The sequence below is a fragment of the Dicentrarchus labrax genome, unplaced genomic scaffold, assembly GCF_905237075.1.
Source record: "Dicentrarchus labrax unplaced genomic scaffold, dlabrax2021, whole genome shotgun sequence".
NCBI lineage: Eukaryota > Metazoa > Chordata > Actinopteri > Moronidae > Dicentrarchus > Dicentrarchus labrax.
Window position 1 is genome coordinate 22,813,403 of NW_026136711.1, and position 23,020 is coordinate 22,836,422.

Here is a 23,020-nt window from a genome sequence, read left to right on the forward strand (position 1 = left end):
TGGTAGTTGACAATAATTTCAGCTTTAATGTTGGCATACATGAGAAGCTCTGACAACTGCGTGAAGAGAGACAGTAAATGTCATATAAACACAAACCCCATTTGAGTCCTTCCCTTGTATTTCTATACAGGTTTGAACTAGTCTAATCTTCCCGCTTAATCAACTTTTGCTCTTGTTGACTGGAGGAGACGCCCATTAAGTAGCAGACAGACCTGTTTTCCAATATTTGGATTAATCCCAGGCTTTCAGCTGCACACAGTTTGGCTCTGTGACATTTCGTTTTTGTTTTCATGCTCAGGAACAGCAACCTGTATACAAGTGTGTGTTATAAAACATGATTAAACTGTACAAAATATACCATTACATTCTCTCCTTTGAGTTCATAATATAAGTAACAGTATAGCAGTATCACAGTTTGTTCAGTGCTTCAGTATAAACATGTGGAGGCCATTTGCTTTACACGTTATCACTTTCAAAACCCAACATTTAAATTTATGTTTTATCTTATATATATATTTAGATTTTGTTAATAAAATGAATTAAATTATTATATTATGTAACACTACCAGTTTTAAAAAGTACAGAATCCATGTTAAAGATTGTCTTGTATGCTAGAATATGTCATAAAAGTTGTACCTCTTAGCCATTTTGGTGGCAAATGTAGCTCTGCCACATTTTAAACGACGGTCTACTATGTATTACAGTAATAATAAGATCTGTGATGACTAACTTGCATCGACCAAAACATCTCACTCATGTATGTAGCCTCTGACGTAACACAGTCTCCTCAGAAGGTTAACAGTGGATATGTAGTTCTACAGTGAAAGTTATAATTACTTTTTTTCCCCTTGACCTCAAGAAGAATTAATCACTTACATGTGCAACAACAAAAAAAACTTAACTGACACGTTATAGTTGAAAAGAAATAGTTGAAAGAGAAGAGCAGTGCTGTGTGACCTATTTCATATAAGGCATCAAAGGAGAACAACACTGTGTTCAGTTATTTTTGTAGGTTATTCTAAATCCTTCTATAATATAAAAAAACAATACTGACTCTGTTCCTTTTCATTATATTTACAACATCAGCTTCTTATTCTTATTTTGGCCAAAATAGTAATATGTTTGAATTACTAAATTAAGTGGTACACCCCCCATTAAGACAACTTCCTTGTTAAAAGTCTGGTTGTATGCTGAGTGTAGGTCCCTCTCAGTAGTAAACAACTATAATACAGTAACAATGTAAACAATAGTAACAACGTGAGCGATGTCGATGTCTGGAGACTGGTTCAGACGTTGGTGATTTCAACACTCTTGAAGGTATGCATCGGGCTGCCTTTGGCCCGAGGAACCGCCTGAACTCTGGCCTCTCTGGGCAGAGAGCCGCAGCTGCCGTGGAAACCCAGACTTCGCTCCACAGAGTGGCTGTTTGCACGTAACCTCAGTGGACTCTGGAAAAATGAAAAGGCATAAAAATAAGAATGTGGAATTTCTTTTAAGATGTTGAATCCAAAATAGGGCTTTGACCTTTTTAAAAATGTCAAATATTAACAGCTGATAATAAAGTTAAACTGTCCCATAAAAACAATATAACAATAGTTTATTTGCCATTTTCACTTTGACTTTTCCATTTTAAATTTAATCTTTAAAGTTATCCTCAATATGGTTGTACTGGGCTTCAAGGTATGAATGTGTGTCATAAAAACTATCAATTACATTGACTTCATACTAGGTGAACAAATACAGTTTCAGTTGCATTTTCCTCTTTTTAATGTACACACTGTAACACCATGCTGCAACAACCAGTTAAACAGATTTCTGAACAATGTCTCCAAAACCTTCCACCAAATTGAACGGTCCACCTCAACATCTCTTCAGACAAAGATACATGTTGCATTAAGGAACATTCTCTAACAAATGAGAGAAGACTTTAATTCAGCTGTAGAGCAGTTTAATTGTATTAGGGTTTCTCAGCTACTGGTTTCAAATAGTTTTGTCAAGCAGAATAATAATAAAAATGTTCTGCAGTTGTCCTTTTGTTTGTTTGTTTTTTTTGGCATTCTAGCCATTATTTGACAGTTAAAGTGAAGACAGATGTGAAACGTCAGGGGAGAGAGAGGTATGCAACAAAGATACCCAGCCAGAATCAAACCAGGGACGCTGAATATTGTACATGCCTTAAACCACTAGTCCACGAAGACACCTCTAAAAGATATATTTTATAATTTTTATGTATCAGACATTGTGTCATCAAATTGTCTGTGTAATGTGATTTTGTTTGTGATTTAAAATCAGGGGTCTAAGGACAGACGGTGTTTAATGTTGCACAGATTGTAAATCCCCAAAAGACAAATGTACTTGCATATGTGCAACATATGTTCCAGGTAAATTTGACATGTTAAAATAATAATAATAATAATAAGTATGAAATTAAATTATACCTTGGCTGATCTTCTCATAGACATCCTCTCCTCAGCAAAGCGGTTAACAGCCACGGGTGAAGAGGAACCGATAACCTCATTGCCCTGTTCACTGCAGTGAATACAAGACATTCATTTATGTGTGGATGATATTCTAGTTTAATTCTTAGAACAATCACATTTATTTTCACAAGATTCAATAGAACGTGGCCATACTTTAAGACAAAAAATAACTGTAAAGGATGTAGTTGTTGCTTTAAAAATAGGATATAATGGTTGAGGGTTTTTAAATCTACCTGTGAGGGACAGCGAGTGATTTCATCTCTTCATACAGGTGACGATGCAGCATGTGTTTGTTGCTGGGGATCCCCAGGGCTTTGGCCATGGCATCTGTGTCAAAGGACGGGTCCAGAGCCATCACAGCTCCATGAATCCCTTTACCCTGAAGATTGTCTGCAAACTCCTGAAGAGCACAACACAGATGCAGGTGAGGTGGGCAGAAATAGTGTTTTAGTCTCTAGAGCTACAAAAATACCTAGGGGATACTGAAAAAAGATGTCATTGAGGATCAACACTGTGGTATTTTCTTACATTTCTGTGTATATGCCACTCTTTTCCTTCTTCTTAGAGTCTTAGAAACTACTAGTGGTGCTATCTGGTTACGATCTGCTTTACAATTCTCTAGAGAAAAAAGGGGAACACCGTAATTGACCTCCCACCCACCTTGAGGTCTATGTCTCTGATCCACTTCATTACTCTGTGACATGTCCAAACAATGGGGTCCCGGTCTTGGTGTTCACATTTTGCCCGCCGTGCCTGCAGGGCCTGCGAAGATGGAACACACAGATAACTGCAGAAGCACTTCTGTGGCACAGAGAGAGGTCAGGGAAGGACGAGGACCTGCTGAGATAATGCAGCAGCACGGGATTCTTTGTGCCTCAAGCTACGGTGGATAGTAATGGACATCACATGCAGTTTATTGAGTAAGTAAAATAGGGATTGAGGAACAACTGCTAAGGAGACTTCACTCACTATTGATAGCTTTGCATCGAATCTCACTGTAACTGTAGATCTATAATCTGACCTCTTTATCGAAACTGAGCATCTGCAGGAGCTGGATGGCCAGGAGTAGACTGGTCTGGTGGTACTGGTCGCTGATGTTAAGGAATCTCTCCAGGTCTCTGCGGCTCAGAGAGTTCAGCACTCGCCCATCCACTAAATGAGTCTGGAAGGACTGGGAGTACTGAGGCAACCCGACGTCACTCAGCCATGATGTTGCAACCCAGTGATGATCCATCTCGGATGCTTTTGATAGTCTAGAAGATGATTATACACCACCGATCAGCAAGTAGTAAAGTAGCAATATCACACTGTAAAAATACTGCCTGCATTCAAATGTTATATATAAAGTATATAAGTTACAAAATGTGCTTATAGTGTCAAAGTAAAAATACTCCTAATGCAAAAAAATTGTCTTTTATTCTTTATAGATTTTTTCTGTTGCAGCTTGCTTCTGGTCCAGATGGCGATCATTTTAACTATTTTATACGCTGTTGGGTGGTTTAACAACCATACATCATATTTAATAAACTCATCATATTTTAATCTTAATCTGCAGCGTGTCCTGTAACTAGAGCTGTCAAATACAGTAAATATAGTGAAATAAAAAGAACACAACAGTCTGGATTGCAGCGGAGTAGAAGTGGCATGAAATGGAAGTTCCTCAAATTTGTACTTAATTACATGAAAGTAAGTAATGAAACTGAGTAAATGTACTTAGTTACCTGCCATTGCTGATCAGTAATATTAAACTTACTTTAAAAAGTATTATCTTTTTTATCAAACAACTAACAATTATTTTTGTTAGCTGCTGCTCACCCTTGGTCCCCTTCAGCTCTCCTGTAATCCTCAATGGCCAGTCTTAGTTTCCTGCGATGAATTGGGTTACTGATACCCAGACCCAGCTCTAAATCCTCATCTGTCAGGCCAAGTAGCACCTAAAAAACACAAATCCAGTTCATTATCAGACAATAACAGCATCTAAATATCCCCATCTGCTCAAACCCCACCCCACCCTCAAGCACAAAGCAAACAAACAGCAATAGAAGCACAGAAGGTGTACCTTGCCACTTTTGACGTTCTCTGAGCAGGTTCGAGTGTACATGGGCATTCCCATAACAACCTCCAGCCAGGCCTGGACTGCACCTGCCCTCCACAGCGACATGCATGTGTTTCGAGTGAGCTCCGCCTGCTGGAGGCGGTCCAGCTGCTCCTCTCCATCAGACAGGCTCTGCTGTGTGAGGCTGTCAGAGTCTGGATTGGTCAGGAGAAGTTATGGTGTGGCATACAGGAGGGGGTTCAGGGTCAGAGGGATATGGAAATCAAAAAAATGACTCATCTAGAGACAGAGTAACATCAGAACTGGAGGGTATTTGCATCAAAAATACACCTCCACATCAGTGTTTAACCATATGAAGCAAGAAACTGGATGTTATACTAAATGCCAGAATCTCTTTTCTATAGCAACAATAGAAATATGCCTTTATGGCTTCTTCTTGTGTTTACTAATATCAATCAAGTCAGAGTCATTAGTCAACTGCATGGAAAATAGTTTCAACCCTTTCCTTTTACCAATATTGACATAAAATGTTTGGCAATCGCACTATATGACCACTAGATGGAGCCAAAATAATTCACTGGAGCTACACTTCCTGTGTCTTTGAATGAACTAGACTATATTGGAAGGTTAAAATAAATGTACATATTTTTTTAAATTAACAAAACTACAGGATTGGGGTTCATCTAAACCTGAAATGGTGTTGAAATTCAAAAGATAAACAACCTATTTATTTCTTTCATGAGAGTATAGCAGTCCCTCAACTTCTAATACTACAGTACCGTGTTTAGTAAAGTTGTTAAAATACTAGGTATCTGATGATTATGAGGGGACTTTAGACCATTAGGATAATGTATTAGAGACACAGGGATTATTCATAAAACATCATGCTTCTGCCCATTAACTGCTCATCTCAACCACAGGAAAACACGGATTCACACTGAACCGACGAATCCAGGATGAACTGAAGTGTGTTTACCTGATTCGTCCCCACATGCTGACAGAAATGCTGCATGCAAAGTCCACCATCTCTTTTAAAAGAGTTTCCACAAAAAAAATGACACAAACTTGATTTTTTTCCAATGGACCTGAGTCATATGAATAATCCCAGAGTGCAGAAACAGACAGCTGGTAATCACAGATGAGGAGTTACTCACTGGCAGGAGAGAGTTGCCATTAGAAATGGCAGGAGGAGAGGGAGAGACACGTTAGACTGGGACACAAGAACAAGATTACTCATGGAACAGAAAACTGCCACATAGGATGTATTCAGTTACTAGTTTTATTTTTAAAATAAGATTTCATTTCAATTATAATTCATTTTGAAAATGCTAAAACCTCCTCAACATCTGGCTGCAACATCTGCAGCAGATAAATATTTGAAGTTAACTCTTGTTTGTCTTATTTTTTAAATAAAATACTTCAATAAATTTTAATCTTTTATGGAACATCTCCTTAATTACAAAGCATTTGACATATAATTATTAGAGCCACATTTGCAATAAATGAGGAGGGATTCTACAGAAAGCAAAACAAAAACAGCAAAAAAAAAAGAATAAATAAATAAAAGGGGCCGTGCATTCATAATGCAGGAAAGATAACTCGATAAAAGGGAAAAGGCAACACAGGAGCAACACAGGATTGTGGAGATTATTAATTTGATTGGCAATGAATGAACATATAATCAAAGCAACACAGAGGGATCATGCACATTCCTTCGTCACATGTTGGCACATGTTAGATAGCTCTCAGTAAGAAATGAGTCAGACAAACAATGTTACGAGGCTAGCGCTAACAGTGACAGAATGATACGCAGATTTTCTAAAGATGACATTTAACCTTTGGCACTTGCACATGGTTTCAACAGCAGGTGAGAGGTGTGCCTGAATATGCATCACTGTAAATTTTTTTTGTTTGTGCATTCAGGTCTGTGCAATTACATTTTCTTAGGGAAGACTGACTCTAAGACCCTTGCTAGCCAGTCATTAATTATAGTAACTGAGAATATAGTTTTTAGCATAAAATGGATGAGGAGACCTCAACTCCCGGCTGCCCACATTGTGATATGTTTTATCAGCAAATACTGTGAGCCACAATGTATAAAATAAACAAGATGACAATCCTGCACCAGCAATATCTCTCAAACAAAGTACTATTTTTTATATCAACAAGCAGTTAGAAACAACAGAATTTGGCCAATAAACCTCCGAGAGATTAATTTTTTAAGCCAATCAGAGAATATCCTCTCCTCTATAGAGAGAAATGAGCCAAGTAAGATTGGAAACAAGAAGAAACTATGAAATCAATGTTGCAAAGCATGATAAAATCAACTGTAAAGTAACAAAAGCCAAATGACATTTACAGTAAAAACACTAGTTTCACAATAACTCCTATTTACATATGAACAGCAGTCCTTCAAGTCTCCAGTTATAAAAAAAACATAAAACATTTAGACATTTTGAAGATAATACAGCATAAACATGTCTACACATAATAATAACCCCATGTATATATTTATATGCATGTAAACATATATACATATGCATACATGTACATCTATAAATATATATCTAATTTACAAACATACAATTTAAGAGTAATATACTGTACATTTATGGGCATAGCAGTCTCATTTAGGCTATTCTTTTAAAATCCTCCCTCCCCCCTCCAGACATACCCACACACACACTCATTACACACAGTTAAAGCCAGGTGGATATCCACACAAATTTCACACACACACACACACACACACACACACACACACACACACACACACACACACACGTTCACGCTCTCAGCATCACCAGTCGGCATCCTCCTCTATGTAATAATCAGGGGTGGCTGTACCATCAAACAGGCCGGGGTCCATTGACTTGCGCTGCTTGCCCCGAGCGAACACCCGTGACAGGGATCCCAGAGTCATCTTCTCCTTCTTCTTCTTACGCTTCTGGTCCTCGAGGTCCTCCATGGACTGAACAGGGCAGAGGAAACAGGAAGCTTATAGGTTCATCCTCTCATACAGCTCAGTTAAAGCAGTAGAGGGACATTTTGGGAAACTTAATCAATTCCTTACAGAGAGTTAGGTGAGAGGATTGATACTCTAATGTCTCTTCAGTCAATATGAAGCTGTTGCCAGCAGCCGGTTTGCAAGACTGGAAACGGCTAACCTGGCTCTGTCAAAAGGGGACAAAATCCACCCACTAACAAGGAAGGGTCACGTTTGTAAATGTAAATGAATAAAAATGTGTTAAGACTCAAGACAGGGTTCTTGGCAATTAATGAACTGCGCATTATTACTAGTTATATTGTTGATTCAGTGCGAAAAAGAAGGCAAAACAACATTAAATATTCTATACTATTAATAATAGCTGTTATCTGTAACTCTAAAGAGCCTCCATCTATGGATGGCCCATCGTCACAGTGATGTAAAAGCCTACTGACAACCCCTCAGGTCCCGCCCCTGATCTTAAACTCACTAATTTACACGTTATATCTTTGTTTGATGTGTTCAGAAACCAATGCGTAAAAGAAACAATAAGGGGGTTTTATGGTGGATCATGTGGCTGACTGCATTTTGGCCTCTGCCTCTGGTGGTTGCCTGGCAACCTCAACAAGAAACCAGGAAGTTACTGCTCCCAGTGGAGAATTAGTCCACCAGATAAACTCCCACAACACCATAACTTGCAGTTTTTCCACTTCGGTTTTTGTACTAATTGAACAAACAAGATGTGCTTGTATGTTGGTACGATTTTGCTACCTACGGACATGGCCAGGCTCGCTGTTTTCCCCTATTTCCTTTCTTTATGCTGAGCTACACTAACTGCTGGCTGTAGCTTCATATATCTATGTCCCAAAATGTCAAACTATTACTTTGAAGTAAGTTAAATGCAAAATAACATCACCACCACCACCAAGCAGGCAGGCTGACACCCAGCAGGCCGACAGAACAGAGGGACAGACACAAGCAGGAGAAGACAAAGAGGAGGGAGGTACTTATAGAAAAGTGTGGAGGTGTGATTACTTGGTCCAGGGGGCCAGGCAGCTCTTACATTGCAGAGGGAGTGGGTCCGGTGACGAGGTGAGTTGATGTCGCTGGGTGTGGATGAGCGGTCCCCATCAGCCGCCGAGGCGTCAGAGATGACAGAGGGCTGGCGAGAGTGGCAAGGGCTGATCCTGACCACAGCTGAATGTGACACACACACACACACAATACGTACACACACATATTCACACAGGTTGAAAAATTCCCACAGTTAGTATGAAGCACCTCCAGAAAACCCTCTGTTAGTATGTTGAGTCTGTAAAAGCAGCACCAAGCAGCACAGAGACTAGCAGATCAGATAATAGAACCTACCCTGTCTGTCCGTGGTGTGTCCGTGGTAGAGGGTCTGCTGGCTCTGACGGATGGCGGCAGTGAGCGGCAGGTCGGCCTGCATCACCCACTCCTGACTGCCATTCACCACGGGCTCTGAAGGCATGGCCAATGAATGGCGCTTCGGTACATCTTTTGTTAGAGTGGCCAAAGATTGCTTTGCCTGGAAAACACACAAGAAACAGAAACTGAGCGTGAGCTGAAAGTAAAACAAACACTCTTCATTCTGGTAATTATTCCTTTGGTTTAAGTTCTGTATTCGTCTGTATGTTTTAATGTCTGTTATACACTACGTAAAACACTTTTAATTGCGTGAATGAAATGTGCCATATAAATAAATGTGTCTCTTGTGGCTCTCACATAAACTCACATAGGCACTGTATGTGTGAATGTGTGCATTTACACCCCCGTGCACGATACACTACACAACTAAATATGGGATCTTTATATTTAAAGGATGATCATTTCTTCTTATTGTCAACAAATCCCATCAGGACACAAAACAACTGATCCTACAAATATTGCCTGTGTAGGCAAAGCTTGATATTCCTTTGTGCTTTAGAGCTCCATTGTTGTTCAAGACATCAATGGGCCACACTGTAGCACTGGGTGACATGTTCCTTCACTACTATGAAACCACGTAGCATTTTATTTTGAGTCATTCCCACATTCACCGACCTGCTGTTGTAAATAGTCACTACAGCACCAAATGTGAATAAATCCGCTGCTGAAAACAGTTCCCAACAAATATACTATTTACTGATGGTTGAGTGATTTTTGCTAAAAGCTAAAGTGCCCATCCGTTTTAGGACAATATTTATTAAAAAAAACCCAATATATTTACCCTACGACAGAAAGGTAGGGAATTATTGAGTGATGGACAAACACATTATTGGTTTTGGTCTTTTCATGGGATTATTGCCAACAGCAACAACAAAAAATCAATAACAGCAGTTTTACTCTTTACCAAGAGCCAATATTTTAATACAGCATCTTAAAAATGGTCCATTTCAGATGTTTTTCACAGAATTTTATTATTGGAAGCCTCTGAAAGGGCATTCAGTGGACATCCATTTAGTCGTAAAGGAAATCGTTGGAAACAATACAATTTTAAATAGAGAAGGGAAAGAAGAAAGAGAAGGTAGAAATATATTTTGTGGTTTGGCTGCTTGACAGCGATGCAGCTCTGGCACTGATGTACCAACAAATCTGATCTGTGATGCAGCTTGATGTGAGGATCCGTGGGTGGTTGTGACTTGCCGAGGGAGGAGCGAGATTAATGACACGCAGACTGACAACTGTACCGCAGAGGGACTGACACGGCAACACAGAGAAAAAAGGCATGAATTTCTTCTCCAGCCCGGAGAAAGAATTAATGCTTTGAGAGAGGGAAGGGATGAGGATATACAGCAGAGCAGCTTACTGCATGTGTTTGAACTGATATGAATACAGGGACGGGATTGCTAAACCCACACCTTGTTTGCATTTACGCCAAACATACCAGATAATGATGCTAAGGTCACACCAATGTGCTTGAGTTAATTTAACAAAGTTGTGACTGTGTCCACGTGCCGGGTGACTCACCATGGTGAGCTCGGCCTCCAGTTCTTTGACCCTGTTCTCCTTCATGTCCATCTGAGAACGCAGTATGTTGGCCTGTTCTGTGGCTTCTTTGGTCTGCCTCCTCAGGTCCCACTTCTCTCTCTCCAGCATGTCCTTCTCCTTGGCCAGGGCTTTCACTGCATCCTCACTCTCCTGACGAGCACACACACACACACACACACACACAAACACACACACAACGGCATGGTTAATCTCCGCCAAACTCACTCTGTATGATGAATGGGGCTCCACTTTTGAGTCAAGGAGCATTTCACAGCTTCTGTTATAATCTATTTCAAAACTTGTATTCTTAAAAGGGTGGACACATGAAGACACTGTGAGACAGGCCATTTTAGAGGTAACAGTAAGAAATGTTGTTAAACACTTGTATATCTGATACAGATCTGCTTACAACTACATTGTAGTGTGTTGTAAACAATTCCTTAATGTTATCCTATAAAATGCTTAATTGTTCTCTGGTGGCAAAACTTTGTAATGGAGACACTGTTTCCAAATTGCTTCAGACATGCTTTTGGCATTTCACCAATTAGGATATATCTGCACTAAGCTAACACTGACAAACCGGCTGGGTTGGTGTTACCTTTCGGTGTTGGTCATAGTTGCGTATGAATTCTCGCAGCTGGTCTTCTCTGCTCTCCAGTGTTGTGTACAGCTGCTGCATCTGACTCACTAAGTCTGCCTTCTCCACTTTTAGACGCTTACGGTCAGCTTTCATAGCTGTAAAACACAACACAAAATATTCACACACACTGAGCAGCACATATATATGTACAACAAGGAGCAGCTGTCAAAATGAACATAACAAATAGAATATTTCAGTGAGATTTGGTTGCCTCTAAACCAGAAACAAAGCTTTGCCATTGCACCAGGGAACCACTAGGTGACACTATGTATTCTGTTAATAGGGGGCTGCTGCTGGAGTTTTGTTTTTTCTGTTTTTGTCTGAGAAAATGATGTAATCATCTCAAAAGATAAGTGGCACAGTGGCACTTATTCATTCATACATGAAACAGTTTCGGCTGGCATGTGGAGACTCATCCCTGAGAAGACCATTTGGATCAGATTTCTTTCAACTTCATTCTCTTGCAGAGATAACTCATCAGCCATGATGCAACTAGTGGGGCTCTTTGCAAGAAAAAAATAACAATGCTTCCCTGAGAGTCTCTGCTCAATGGAGAGCCAAGACTGGAACCTGTATTTTTCATAACTGCGCTCATATGTATCACTCTGGAAGCATTCCTCATGTCAACGTTCAGCCTTAAACTCAACATTCAAACCTGTTTTGCAGCAGTTACACAACACAGTTTACGAGCTTGCAGTTTACCACTTGCATCTCTCGGAGCAGAGCAGAGATCCATGCATAGCATTTGTGTTTAACCAAACCAAATACACAAGTGCCTTTTTGGATTCCCCTCTTTTATTTTTGTTGCAATAATCCTTTTCTACTCCTTTCCCAAAGATGGGAACTGTTGAATTGCATAATAAAATAGTTGGATTTGTTTTGATACAATAAATGAAAACAATCCAATACTACATAATCAGCATCATATTCCAGTCAACATCAATACCACATTAATATTTCAGAGTAAAGCTTCTGTGACATGATTAATGGATGTTGATTAAAATGAGGTGAACCTGGAGTCTACTTGGCTGCTCATCGGGGGTGACACCCATTTCTGAGACTGAATGTGTCAAAACACATTCACATATACATACATAGTATCTTGTGTGTAGGAAATTACACAGTTGTCATTTGTGTGCACACATTTAAACCCTTTGGTACATACAAGTCAGAATTGGTTTACAAATGCTGGTCAGACATTTACCATAAAATGTATTATGAAGATCATAATCATTTTTTTTGGCACAACTTTTCTTTTTGTTTGCTGAGAGTAATGGACAGTGGGCTAATGTCAGTGTCAGTGGACTAAATCACAACTGCGTATATTTTATGATGATGAAATATGGTACAGAGAATTGTGTCTCATTTAATTTATCTTAGAAGCGAGTGCCACAGGTATTTTACGACTCAGTGCTGAAACTGTACTCTGGAGAAATAAAAGAGGGTTTGTAATAGTGTTTGTAACAGATTTGAAAATGTCATTTTGTTTTCTATTGTGCTTTTTTACTGAGAACCACACAATACTGTCTTGAGTCAGATAAAAACTATAATAGATTTTTTTAAACGATGATGCACAAAGACAGAGTCAGCTCAGAAAATCAACTGGGGAATGTGTTTGACTTGAATATGTTCTGTTTAAATGATTTATTCTTGTTTGTTGAACATAAGTCAAAGAACATTTAGAAATAAACAACATATGTCAGTCCAATTAGAACAGGATATTTCACAACAATGAGTCTGATATCTTAACGCGCACTGAATGTAGAAGTGGAAGCAGGCTTGATGGACATATTTTCATCTAATTGTTTGGCATCCTTGATATCGAGGGTAAGTAATGAATGTATAACTTTGAGAATTTAGAATTCAATGTACAACATTTAACTTAGCCAGTTTCTTAGAGAAAACCTGGGAGATGAGGAAAAAGGTATTTTATCCTTTAGCCTGTAGCATTTCTTTTTTTTCTTTTACTATTCCTCATCGAATTTGTGATTTGACAGCAAATAGAAGTACATATAATGATGTATAACTGATGTTTTTCCTTTGGTTTTACTGTGTATGTGTTACCATAAGAGGTCTTGTTTTGATGTCCTGTAATTCCATGTGGGAAATGTTTCTCGTGACACATAAATAACACCTAACTAACTACTATACTACTACTATAATAATTGTTTATGGGTGAGATTTAATTTAGTTACAACACATTCTTGCTTGAACTATAAAAAGGGAGAAACTAAAATCTCTGACATCTGTATTTGCTGTATATATTCTAACTAGCTGTTTGAAAGAAGCAACTCTGGTGGATTAGGTGCAACAACAAGACGCCCAGTCTGGGTTCCTCACCTTGTAAGGCCTCCTTGGCACGGTCCAACTCCTGCTCCTTGTCACCCAGCTGCACACGGAGCTCGGTGGCCGAGAGCAGATTGGCAGAGCAGCCTCCCTGGGTTTCTTCCAGGTCCTTACTTAACATGTCCTTCATTTGCCTGAGCAGGTGGACCTCCTCTTGAAGCTGGGCCACCTCCTCACGCAACAACACTGAGGGAGAAAGAGAGAGAGAGAGTTTGGGGGAATTTAAAGGTATGCAGAACTGGAATGAGGAACCTGACAGTGCAGGACTGAGGGAGAACATGAAATCAGATGAGAAATAGATAAATAAGAAGAAGCAGAAGGAAGACTGAAGGAGAGTAAAAATCAAGAAGAAGACACAAGAAGGACCAAAAGGAGGTAAAAAAAATAAAGCAGGAAGTATATGGAATTAAAGCAGGAGGATGTGATTATACAGCACGTGATAAAATACAGGCTCAAGTCAACACATCAAACCCCCTTAAGACTCACAGCTCCGCCTCAGTTGTGGCCACAGGTGTTTAAGAAATTCAGATAAATGCTGAGTGACAGACTCCAGAGAGGTTAGTGGGCAAGTGAGAGACAGCAGTCTGATAAGACTTAATAAAATATCAGTGACACACACTTGAGCCGTGCTCCTCAGTGCTGTATTTTCTATCCGCTGTGAAACGACTCCCAACCCTCGGGGACAACAGGCAAGCAAACAGGAGCAGGAAAAGAAGAGGACACAGTGAACTAATAGACAGGATGAGGACAGAATAGAGGAAATAGATTAGAAGAGGTCTTTCAGGGGTTGAATTTTAGTCCAGTGAGGGGAATTCATACCAGCAACAGAGGAACAATATGTCATAATGATTTATATTGCACACATAAGAGTAAAACATCAACTTTTAACTTTATTTTGTCCCTGGAAGGCATTTGGCTGTTCAGCAAGGCATAGTACAATAACATAATAGTGAGGGGGTGGGGGGGGTTGTTGTTAATTGTTTTAAGTAATATAAATAATCAGCAGATTAGTTGAATTTGATGGTAATGTCTTTAGTTTTGCAGGTAATTGGTCATTAACCAAACTATTGGACAAATTGGAACCTAATGATGTTTGCATCAATTTGCATCCATCATCCCATCCATCCAACAGTTGTTGAGAGGTTTCACGTTTCACTGACTGAAAGTCAATGGATCACTAAAATCAGTAGGCTTCATTCTCTGTGCACCATAAATGTCTGCAAAATATTTCATGGCAATACATCAAATAGTTATTGAGATATTTCTGTTTGGACCAAAGTGTTGGACTGACCGACCGACCCACAATGTGGCTAGCAAATATATAACAAAAAAAATAGAGTGTGCCCTTAATGTTATGCAGATCCATATAAGACTCCATGTAAAACTATGTAAAATTCAAGAGCAAGTGTGGATGCAACAAAGTATGTATGTGTGTGTTAGTGTGCATGTGTGTGTGACTTTGAGAGAAAAAGAGAGAAGGTCTCTGCAGGCCTGCAGCCAGACGTTGTAGGGCTGCAGCAGCTCCGATAAGAGAGGAAGGGACAGTCCATCGGTCTCTGTCGACTCAGGACTATGGAAACACACCGGGCAGCTCTGTGCTGCATGTGACAAAAAGAGTTTGTTTCCCTGAGAGAGCAATCTTTCCAGGCCTTCTTGCAGCCTAAATCCGCTTATTCATCTGTTTACCTACAGGCTCTCCTATATTAGTCGTGGGGAGCCGAGCTGCTGCACTTGAAGCCAGCGGACAGAAGTGTTGCAGAAGTGAAGCATTTTCGAGGTGCCCTGCTGTGTTCAGCTTAATCTGCAACTCTAAACAGGCTTTTTAAATGATCAGTTGCTCTTGCTGTGACGTGAAGGTTGATCCACTCTTGTAGTTGGCTGTCAACTTAGCAGTCACAGCAGTTGTGTTGAGCAGATAATTTGTTCTCAAATTAGCCAATTTGGAACTTTTCCCTTTATTTACGGTGAATCTATAAATATTTTAATAGCTTAGTATGACATAGCATCACCCAAGCAACATTAGTCAACTGCTAGGTCAAAAACTGTGTTACAATTGTGTCTTGAGGAGTATTTACAGCGGGTTTAGTGAGACGTGTATAATTCACGGGAAAAATCCAATATTGCATTAATTCCCAGCATCATCCCGTCACACACAGATGCACAAACATACACACACAAGCTAAAGTATACACAAACACACTCAAAGACTTTTTCCACTTTCAGGTTTGCTCGCCTCAAATTGGGGTCAAATCGAGGCAAAGAAAACTTCCCAAGATCTTCCCTGAGCATGTGTGGAGGGGCCCAAAAGCTACTTCACTGCACACTGACCGGAGTAAAAGCTGCATCCACTGCACTCATAAACACAAACCGATGATTTACATCCGCATACACTTTTTTTCCTTGCAATCTAAAAAGCAATTTAACTTGACAGGATCATATAAACCATACACTGCAGTCTATGTGCTATGTGATGATCTGGACACTCTCAGCTCTCTGACCTTTGACCTTTGAGTGGTTGTGCAGTGAGCTCGGCCAAGCTATTAGAGTCCTCCCACTGAAGAAGAAGAGCCTACTCTTCTTCTTCTTTTTCAGCAGTGGCCCATTCAATTAACTTCTCATCCAAGCCTCACGTTAGACTGTCCATCAAAGCCAGCCAGGACCAGGCCATCACTCCCTGTCCCTTTTCCCTCACATAGCAGAGCTGTCACAAGTCAGCACACACACACACACACACACACACACACACACACACACACACACACACACACACACACACACACACACACACAGCGAGAGATGTGTGCACAGTGGCTGTTGGTTCATGATTAAGCTTAAGAGAGAAAGCAGAGGCAACGTTCTATGCTTGCAAAGGTGAAGTAGAGGCTGGAAATGTGTGGATTGGTGATCAAAGACCTGAACTAGTCTCCTATGAACCGTATGCAGGATTAAAGTGAACCAATTTATATACATGAATGATCAAAGATGCTTAAAGTGAGCCGTGTTGGAATATTGAGTTTGGATGGGAAGTTATATTTAAAGTTATTGCTTTTATTGGACAAAAACTCATTCTATTTTAAAATCAGTGTCAGAATAAATATTCACTGTGCATCCAAAGTGGACTCGGTCTTGATTGGCTCTCATCATTAAACAATCACTTTCCAATTTTACAGCAAGTGAACTGACAAACTCTTGGAAAGAGAAAGTCAGTAGGTTTGCCTGATCTCAACCAGTGACAGTGCTTCCTACATTGTATGAGTATGAGTATGAGTATTGTAAGCTTTTTTTTTTTACTAAAATGCCTTCAGGTGTTTTATTAATTCAGCATTCAAAGGCTTAAAGGATCAGCTCAACCAAATAACAAAAATCTGTTAATATAATACATTGTCTTACTATCAGTGCAAATAGTTTTGGTTTTATGTTTTTTAAATGTCGGAAAATCGTGACAACAATCACAGGGAATGAAGTAACATCTTCAAATGTCTTGTTTTGTACAACCCAAAGTCCAAAACCCAGATATTCCATTTACAATGACATAAATTGAAAAAAGCAGTAAAATATCTAAAATTGAGAAGCTACAACTAGGAATATTTTGGAATATTTGAATTAAAACGACTCAATTGATTATGACTGTTTAAGTTCTGAATAGTTTCATTAAAAAACTTAAAGGGCAACATCTCTGTCCATAAACAACGTCCCTGTTACTCTGGATAGTCCACGGACATCACTGTGAACATTTTTATAGTGAGTAGTTCCAGTAAAAATCTGCTGAATTTTTTAAATATTTATTCCTAATGATGTGAGTTCCACAAACAGTAGAAATCAAATCTTGGAAACCTGGACCCGAACAAAACTACAACTATCTGCATGGCTGGATACCTCTAAAGAGTAAGTAACAATATATATATATATTTCTAATTTGGGTTAACTGGCCGTTTAACTTCGATACAATTTCCTATAAAACACAATAAAGAACACTGGGTCAATGGACCATAGTTTATTTGAAAGCAAAAACCGTGAAAATAATATGGTGTCGATTGAGAAGAGTGTCAAAAATGCAGTGACAGCAGCCAACTATTCTGCCCTGAGGAGTTATGATGTGCATGGCTGTCACTTTTCCACCTCAATCTCCCTGACAATTCAAATCTGTGTAATTTTAGTTAATACAGTGATTCCACTCAGCTATTTCTGTCCAAGACAAAGCCAGAGGCAATGATTCTGCCTTTCCCTCTCCTCTAATCTCTCAGGTACAGTAACTGATAGTTGAATAACAAGGTCACACACTATTTTACATCTTCACTATTGCATGTAGACCTACAGCGCGGTCGTAAGTGTCCTCTTAAAGCTATATTTTTAAAAGAAGACTCATGTGAACAACCACATCATATCAATACTGTCTTGTTGGACACTAGAGGAGTCAAAAGCATAAAAATACCTGCTGAACCTTCATAAGGCTTTACCAAAAGTTCAAACCATGCTTTCAACTCATTCCTATCATTGTTGTTTTCCTATCAGGCCTTGTTTTTCTTGCAGCAGTACTGACCTTGTAAATAACGATATACGGTAACGTAACCATACACTGCAGCTGTGTGACAGATAGGTCAAGGTGGGACAGGAGTGCTGCACGGGCCTGGTTTAACAGCTTCAGCTTCCAAGAAACAAACATGTTAGCAAGCTGCTGTTTAAGATATGACAATATGCTGTCAATCTGCTTCTTTGTGCAGAAGACAAACATGGTAAAAGCTTCACCTTGATTTTTCTTATAATTATTTCTTATTATTTAAAAAGATATAATTATATCAAAATACTTTGAATGAAAGTACTAAAATGTAATTTTGTAATAGTTTTGTTCCAATATCATTCATGCATGTAGCGCGTGCATACATCCATGGTTAGTTTTCAAACTAAAATATGATGACAACATAGTAAGCAGAGGTAAAATGAATGGTTCAAAAACACTGCAATCATGGCTCTAAACGGGAACTATTAGGAAGAGAAGCACAGATCAGGAGTACCCTTTCTCCATCAGATTAGCTCTGGTTCTTGAACTAGTTCCTTTCAGGATTCAACAGCAGTCAACAATAAATAATCTTATTAAGAATAAACCAGCCTCCAGTGCGAACTGTCAACAGATGAATATGGTCGGCCGATGCTGCAAGTCGGTCATAATGGTGGTACGTGGTGTAAAAAGTTTAAGAAACACCGTTCCAGAGGTTTGGAAATTAATATTATCATTATCAGTAAATGTGTTAAATATAGTATATAAAAGAGTATTTGAAAATAAAGCCTGAAGGAGTTTTGCTGCAGACTCACTGTTTTCTTCGTCCCTGTTGGCTCCTGTGGCATTGGTGCACAGCTATAATATGCTATCTATAAGGTGGAGAGGCGTCGGTGCGTGTGTGTGTGTGTGTGTGTGTGTGTGTGTGTGTGTGTGTGTGTGTGTGTGTGTTCAGGAGACTTGGAGCTAAAGGATGAAAACAGTAATGGCTTTCTACAGAAAGTGCTGAGAGATTTTCTGCTGTAGCATTGCAGTGGGTACAGCTAATACTGCAGGACATCAAAGCAACGTCATTTAAAGGTGCATTTCTCACACAAATTACTATGCAGAAAATAATGAAATCAGTAAGCATAAGAATACCTATATCAAAGTTTTCTTTCAACAAAATTACAAGCAATATGACAAATGTTCACTGTGGAAAAACCGGCAATACAACAAAAGCCTTTCTGTAACTCGCTGATATGAGCAGAGCTATTTGAAAACAACAAGGAAAGTCTTCCAAATGCTTCATCAAAGCCTCCTAATAAACTATTCTTTCATAAGCTCTTCTTATTGATAAACCTTACAGAGAATAAAGTAATGAAAACATCAAAAGATGTTTCCCAGGACCGCGTCCTGCTCAGAGGCTTCCTGTGAAATGGGAAACATTACATAAGTTTGTACCTGCAATGCAGTTGATTGTGTTGACTCAAACTGACAGCCTCCCTGAGGGGAAGCGAGCCAGCACCACGTCTCTGTAACCACATGTGAGCTGAATGATATGATGACCACTGGACCAAATTAGTCCCTGCTTATGTTTACCTCAGTGACACATTAAGTCACATCTTCCTTTTGTACCTAAATGACTTACTTATACATGAACACGGTTGTTCATGAAATTTCTGCTTTACAGTAACATGAATTATTAAGTTGTGTATTTTTATCAGTCCTGGGATATGACATTAATGTAAGCTTTTGTTTGTTCTGTGTTAACTACACACTGAAACCAGACTTAAAGATGCCTGCTGGGCAAAATAACACTAATAAAAAAGTTCCAACAACTTCAATAAAAGCACGCTAAAGGTTAGTCTCTCAATTCCTTTATAAACTTTACAGATACAATTCACTTCATTAAATGGCATCTTGGTCAATTGAGGCTCCACAGACCAGTAAAGTACTTTCATAGGGTGAACCTATGTTGTATGTTGCATGTTATTTTGTTCTGCAATTACGTATGCGGGTCTATCACAATTTTACCTGATGGGTTAAATGTCTATCAATTAATTAAGCAATAAATCTAATCAAGGTAAGGTTAAACATTTTCTAATTCATCAAGTACAGACAAGCCTTTATGAAACTGAGACGATGATGCAGAGATGAAAAGCCACTACACTGCTGTACTTTGCGTTTGGGGAAAATGAACACCAGAAGGCAAACAGCAGCTTCGTAGCATCATGTAATATTATCTAATCCGTTATGAGCATATACTCATCATTATATTAGTCCGTGCAGTGAAGTATCTCCCCCCGTTGCTGCTGGATTACTTGATTTGTGTTTGTGTGGGCGTGCATGTGTATGTGCACATCTGCTCACATCTGGCTATTTCTGCACTGTATTATGAGAGGAGCATATGTCTGCTGAGCTCTGGCCTCCACTAATTACAGTATAAAGATCAGTTGAGATTGCTCTGGGAGAAGACAGCAGTCTGCTTCAGCTCTTGATTAAACTCATCATGCAGGTAACACTGTAGCCTTGACAGGCAAGAAAAATAGAGCGTGGATAGACTGAAATAAACCCTACAAGTTATGGATAGACGATGAGTCTTTGACGAGTGCTTCCTCATATATCTGTCTCGAGAATTATTCTGCACAGGAGAGAATATGTTTGAAACATGGATAGCACTTATCAACATGAACCATCTATTTCAAGATATGCTCTTGTCTCACATCTTATCTTTTGTTTTTAGCCACGCTAGCGAAGTGGCTCTATGATTACAATGTTGTTCTGTCGGTCCATATCTCAACATTGAATCACTGGCATACAGTTTGTGCCCAGAGAAAGCGCCACCATGTTTACATTTCTGGTTTTCGTTGAAATGTCTCGTCCATGTTGGATGGATTGCCATGAACAGACATTCAAAATTTCAGTCTGTCTTGTAATTTAGTTTATGATCAAGTACGTGCAAAGACTCGGCCTTCACTTTGTGTTTAATGCTAATAAGGAAATGTTAAGCAAGCAAGCTAACTTAGATAATGAACATGGTAAACTTTACACCCGCTAAAGATCGGCAAGTTAGCAACGTCATTGTCAGTATTTACTAGCATTAGCGTTTATTATCTCAAAGCAGTGCGAAGAACAGTCTCACAGAGCTGCTAACATGGCTGCAGACTGATTGTTACAAAATCTGGTTTCCAGGCTAACAAAAGAAAAAAAAAACAGACACAACTTGTGCAACTAGTCCAAATTTTGTGAAACTTCCTACAAGACCTCATATTGGAAAAATGCCTGTTTGGAGTTGCCCCTGAAAAAAACATCTTGTGATCTTGGAGCTCTCTGTTTACAACTCAAGACAAAAGGACTGCCCCAAAATTATTTAAGGATTTATAAAAGAATTGCATCAAATCAGCACCAAAGCAAAATCTGACAGAAAGAGGGAACGAAAGAGAGAAAAAAAGAAAACTGAGTCTGAGAAGCTTCACAAATAAACACATTCATTCTGTCAGCGGCTCCCTACTGAGTCTCAAATCACAGGGGGGTCGGGTGGGTGGGTGGCAGAGGTAGGATGCAGCAATAAAGGGCTTTTTAAAATCATCAGCAGGACTATATTTAGCACCTTTATTGTTAATTTGTACTATAGTCGCAGGGGGAACAGAGGTTGAATAGATATGTGGGTTGTATAGTTTTTGATTTAACATGCTTAAGCTACAAATAGCGGTAAAAGCGCCGACAAGCCTGCATCTCATACAACATGAGACTGAAAAGAACACAGAGCAAACACTTTAATTCCTGATGCCTTGACACGCTGAGACTGCAAGCACTATATTTTCTGCATCCTAAAAAGGCCCTGCATGTAAGGGTCAGGTCCATTTCCTACTCAGGGTATTACACCGTCTCTCTGTAATACATACAGGCATAAATAATGCATGTTGCTCGCTCTCAAACCTACCTGACCAGAGTATTCACCACTTAATGGTAATTCATTGTGGTCTGCAGACTGCACATTATTTGTATGTACATGTCAGTTGATGTGTGTGTACACTGTATCTACGCGTGTTTGCAAGTGTACTCGGCGCACAGTATATTTGTGCGAGAATACAGTATCTATCGGGACCAGCTTCCATTCATTAATTGCCTGTGGGTTTACATTACAACTGAGGTCAGTGCAAGGATGCCAAGTGCAGATAGCTGTAATTGATTCACACGTTTATTATGTGCAGATTAGGCACACTGCCAAGGATGTGCCACTGGAAGAGCACTGAGAACTTGGACAAAGCTATTTAGATTTCTGTCAAGAGCTGCGTTTTGAAAAACATACCCTTACTGTCACTTGACACCAGTATCATTTACTGTGCATGAGTTTGGTTTAAATGAAGTGAATTAGCCAGAGATTAAGCAAATTAACCTGGCTGACATGGTGGCTCTGAACAGGAAGCAGAGAATACTTTGATTTATGTCGGCAAATCCATGATAATGAGGTGAATCTGTGCAGTAATTGCTGTATTTACGAGTATTGGATGTCCTAGTTTTCAGTTTAGTCAATCATGATGAGCCGTGTCCCTCTAAAGCTCCACCCCTCTCATTTCAGTGACACGACTGAGCAGCGAATCAATGCGCTCAAACAGTTTTGACTCAAATATTGGCTCAGTTCGAGCATCCCCCTCGAAGCTCATGCACTTTAACTGACTTACTGTATGTGTCAAGTGTCTGAGTGCAGGTGGGTGTGGAGACTCATGTCACTGTATGACTTATGTATTATGTATGAGGGACTTAATGAAATCATGTTACCTGGAATGGAGACGTGTGGATAGTGATATGTGAGGCTTACTGTATTTAGTTTAAAAGAATGGTTCTTATTGATCTTATATATGTATGGTGAATATGTAGCTGGAGCCACGTTAGCTTAGCTTAACACAAACAGTGGAAACAGCTAGCCTGGCTCCGTCTATAACACCTGCCTACCAGCACCCCTCAAGCTCACTAATAAATGTTATTATATTATGTCTTGTTTGTTTAATCCATAAAAAAACTGAAGCGTAGAAATTTGAGT

General features: G+C 39.4%; 1 protein-coding gene across 9 annotated transcripts in view; it reads right to left on the reverse strand.

The window, feature by feature from the left end:
* The window catches only part of kaznb (kazrin, periplakin interacting protein b), a 106,935-nt gene continuing 83,915 nt past the window's right edge, over positions 1 to 23,020 (reverse strand). For 5 of the 9 annotated variants that reach the window (XM_051413903.1, XM_051413904.1, XM_051413906.1 and 2 more), the window contains 13 exons: positions 13,494 to 13,685; positions 11,112 to 11,248; positions 10,493 to 10,663; positions 8,891 to 9,071; positions 8,586 to 8,719; positions 7,384 to 7,507; positions 4,540 to 4,730; positions 4,296 to 4,414; positions 3,502 to 3,733; positions 3,141 to 3,242; positions 2,714 to 2,880; positions 2,439 to 2,529; positions 1 to 1,448 (listed from right to left, as the gene is read on the reverse strand). In XM_051413903.1, coding sequence (XP_051269863.1) covers positions 1,287 to 1,448; positions 2,439 to 2,529; positions 2,714 to 2,880; positions 3,141 to 3,242; positions 3,502 to 3,733; positions 4,296 to 4,414; positions 4,540 to 4,730; positions 7,384 to 7,507; positions 8,586 to 8,719; positions 8,891 to 9,071; positions 10,493 to 10,663; positions 11,112 to 11,248; positions 13,494 to 13,685 — 2,003 coding nt within the window. In that variant the 3' untranslated portion in view covers positions 1 to 1,286. Of the gene's footprint in view, positions 1,449 to 2,438; positions 2,530 to 2,713; positions 2,881 to 3,140; positions 3,243 to 3,501; positions 3,734 to 4,295; positions 4,415 to 4,539; positions 4,731 to 5,801; positions 7,508 to 8,557; positions 8,720 to 8,890; positions 9,072 to 10,492; positions 10,664 to 11,111; positions 11,249 to 13,493; positions 13,686 to 23,020 lie in introns of those variants that run through there. The other 4 variants (XR_007886373.1, XM_051413908.1, XM_051413909.1 and 1 more) reach the window with 4 other exon arrangements.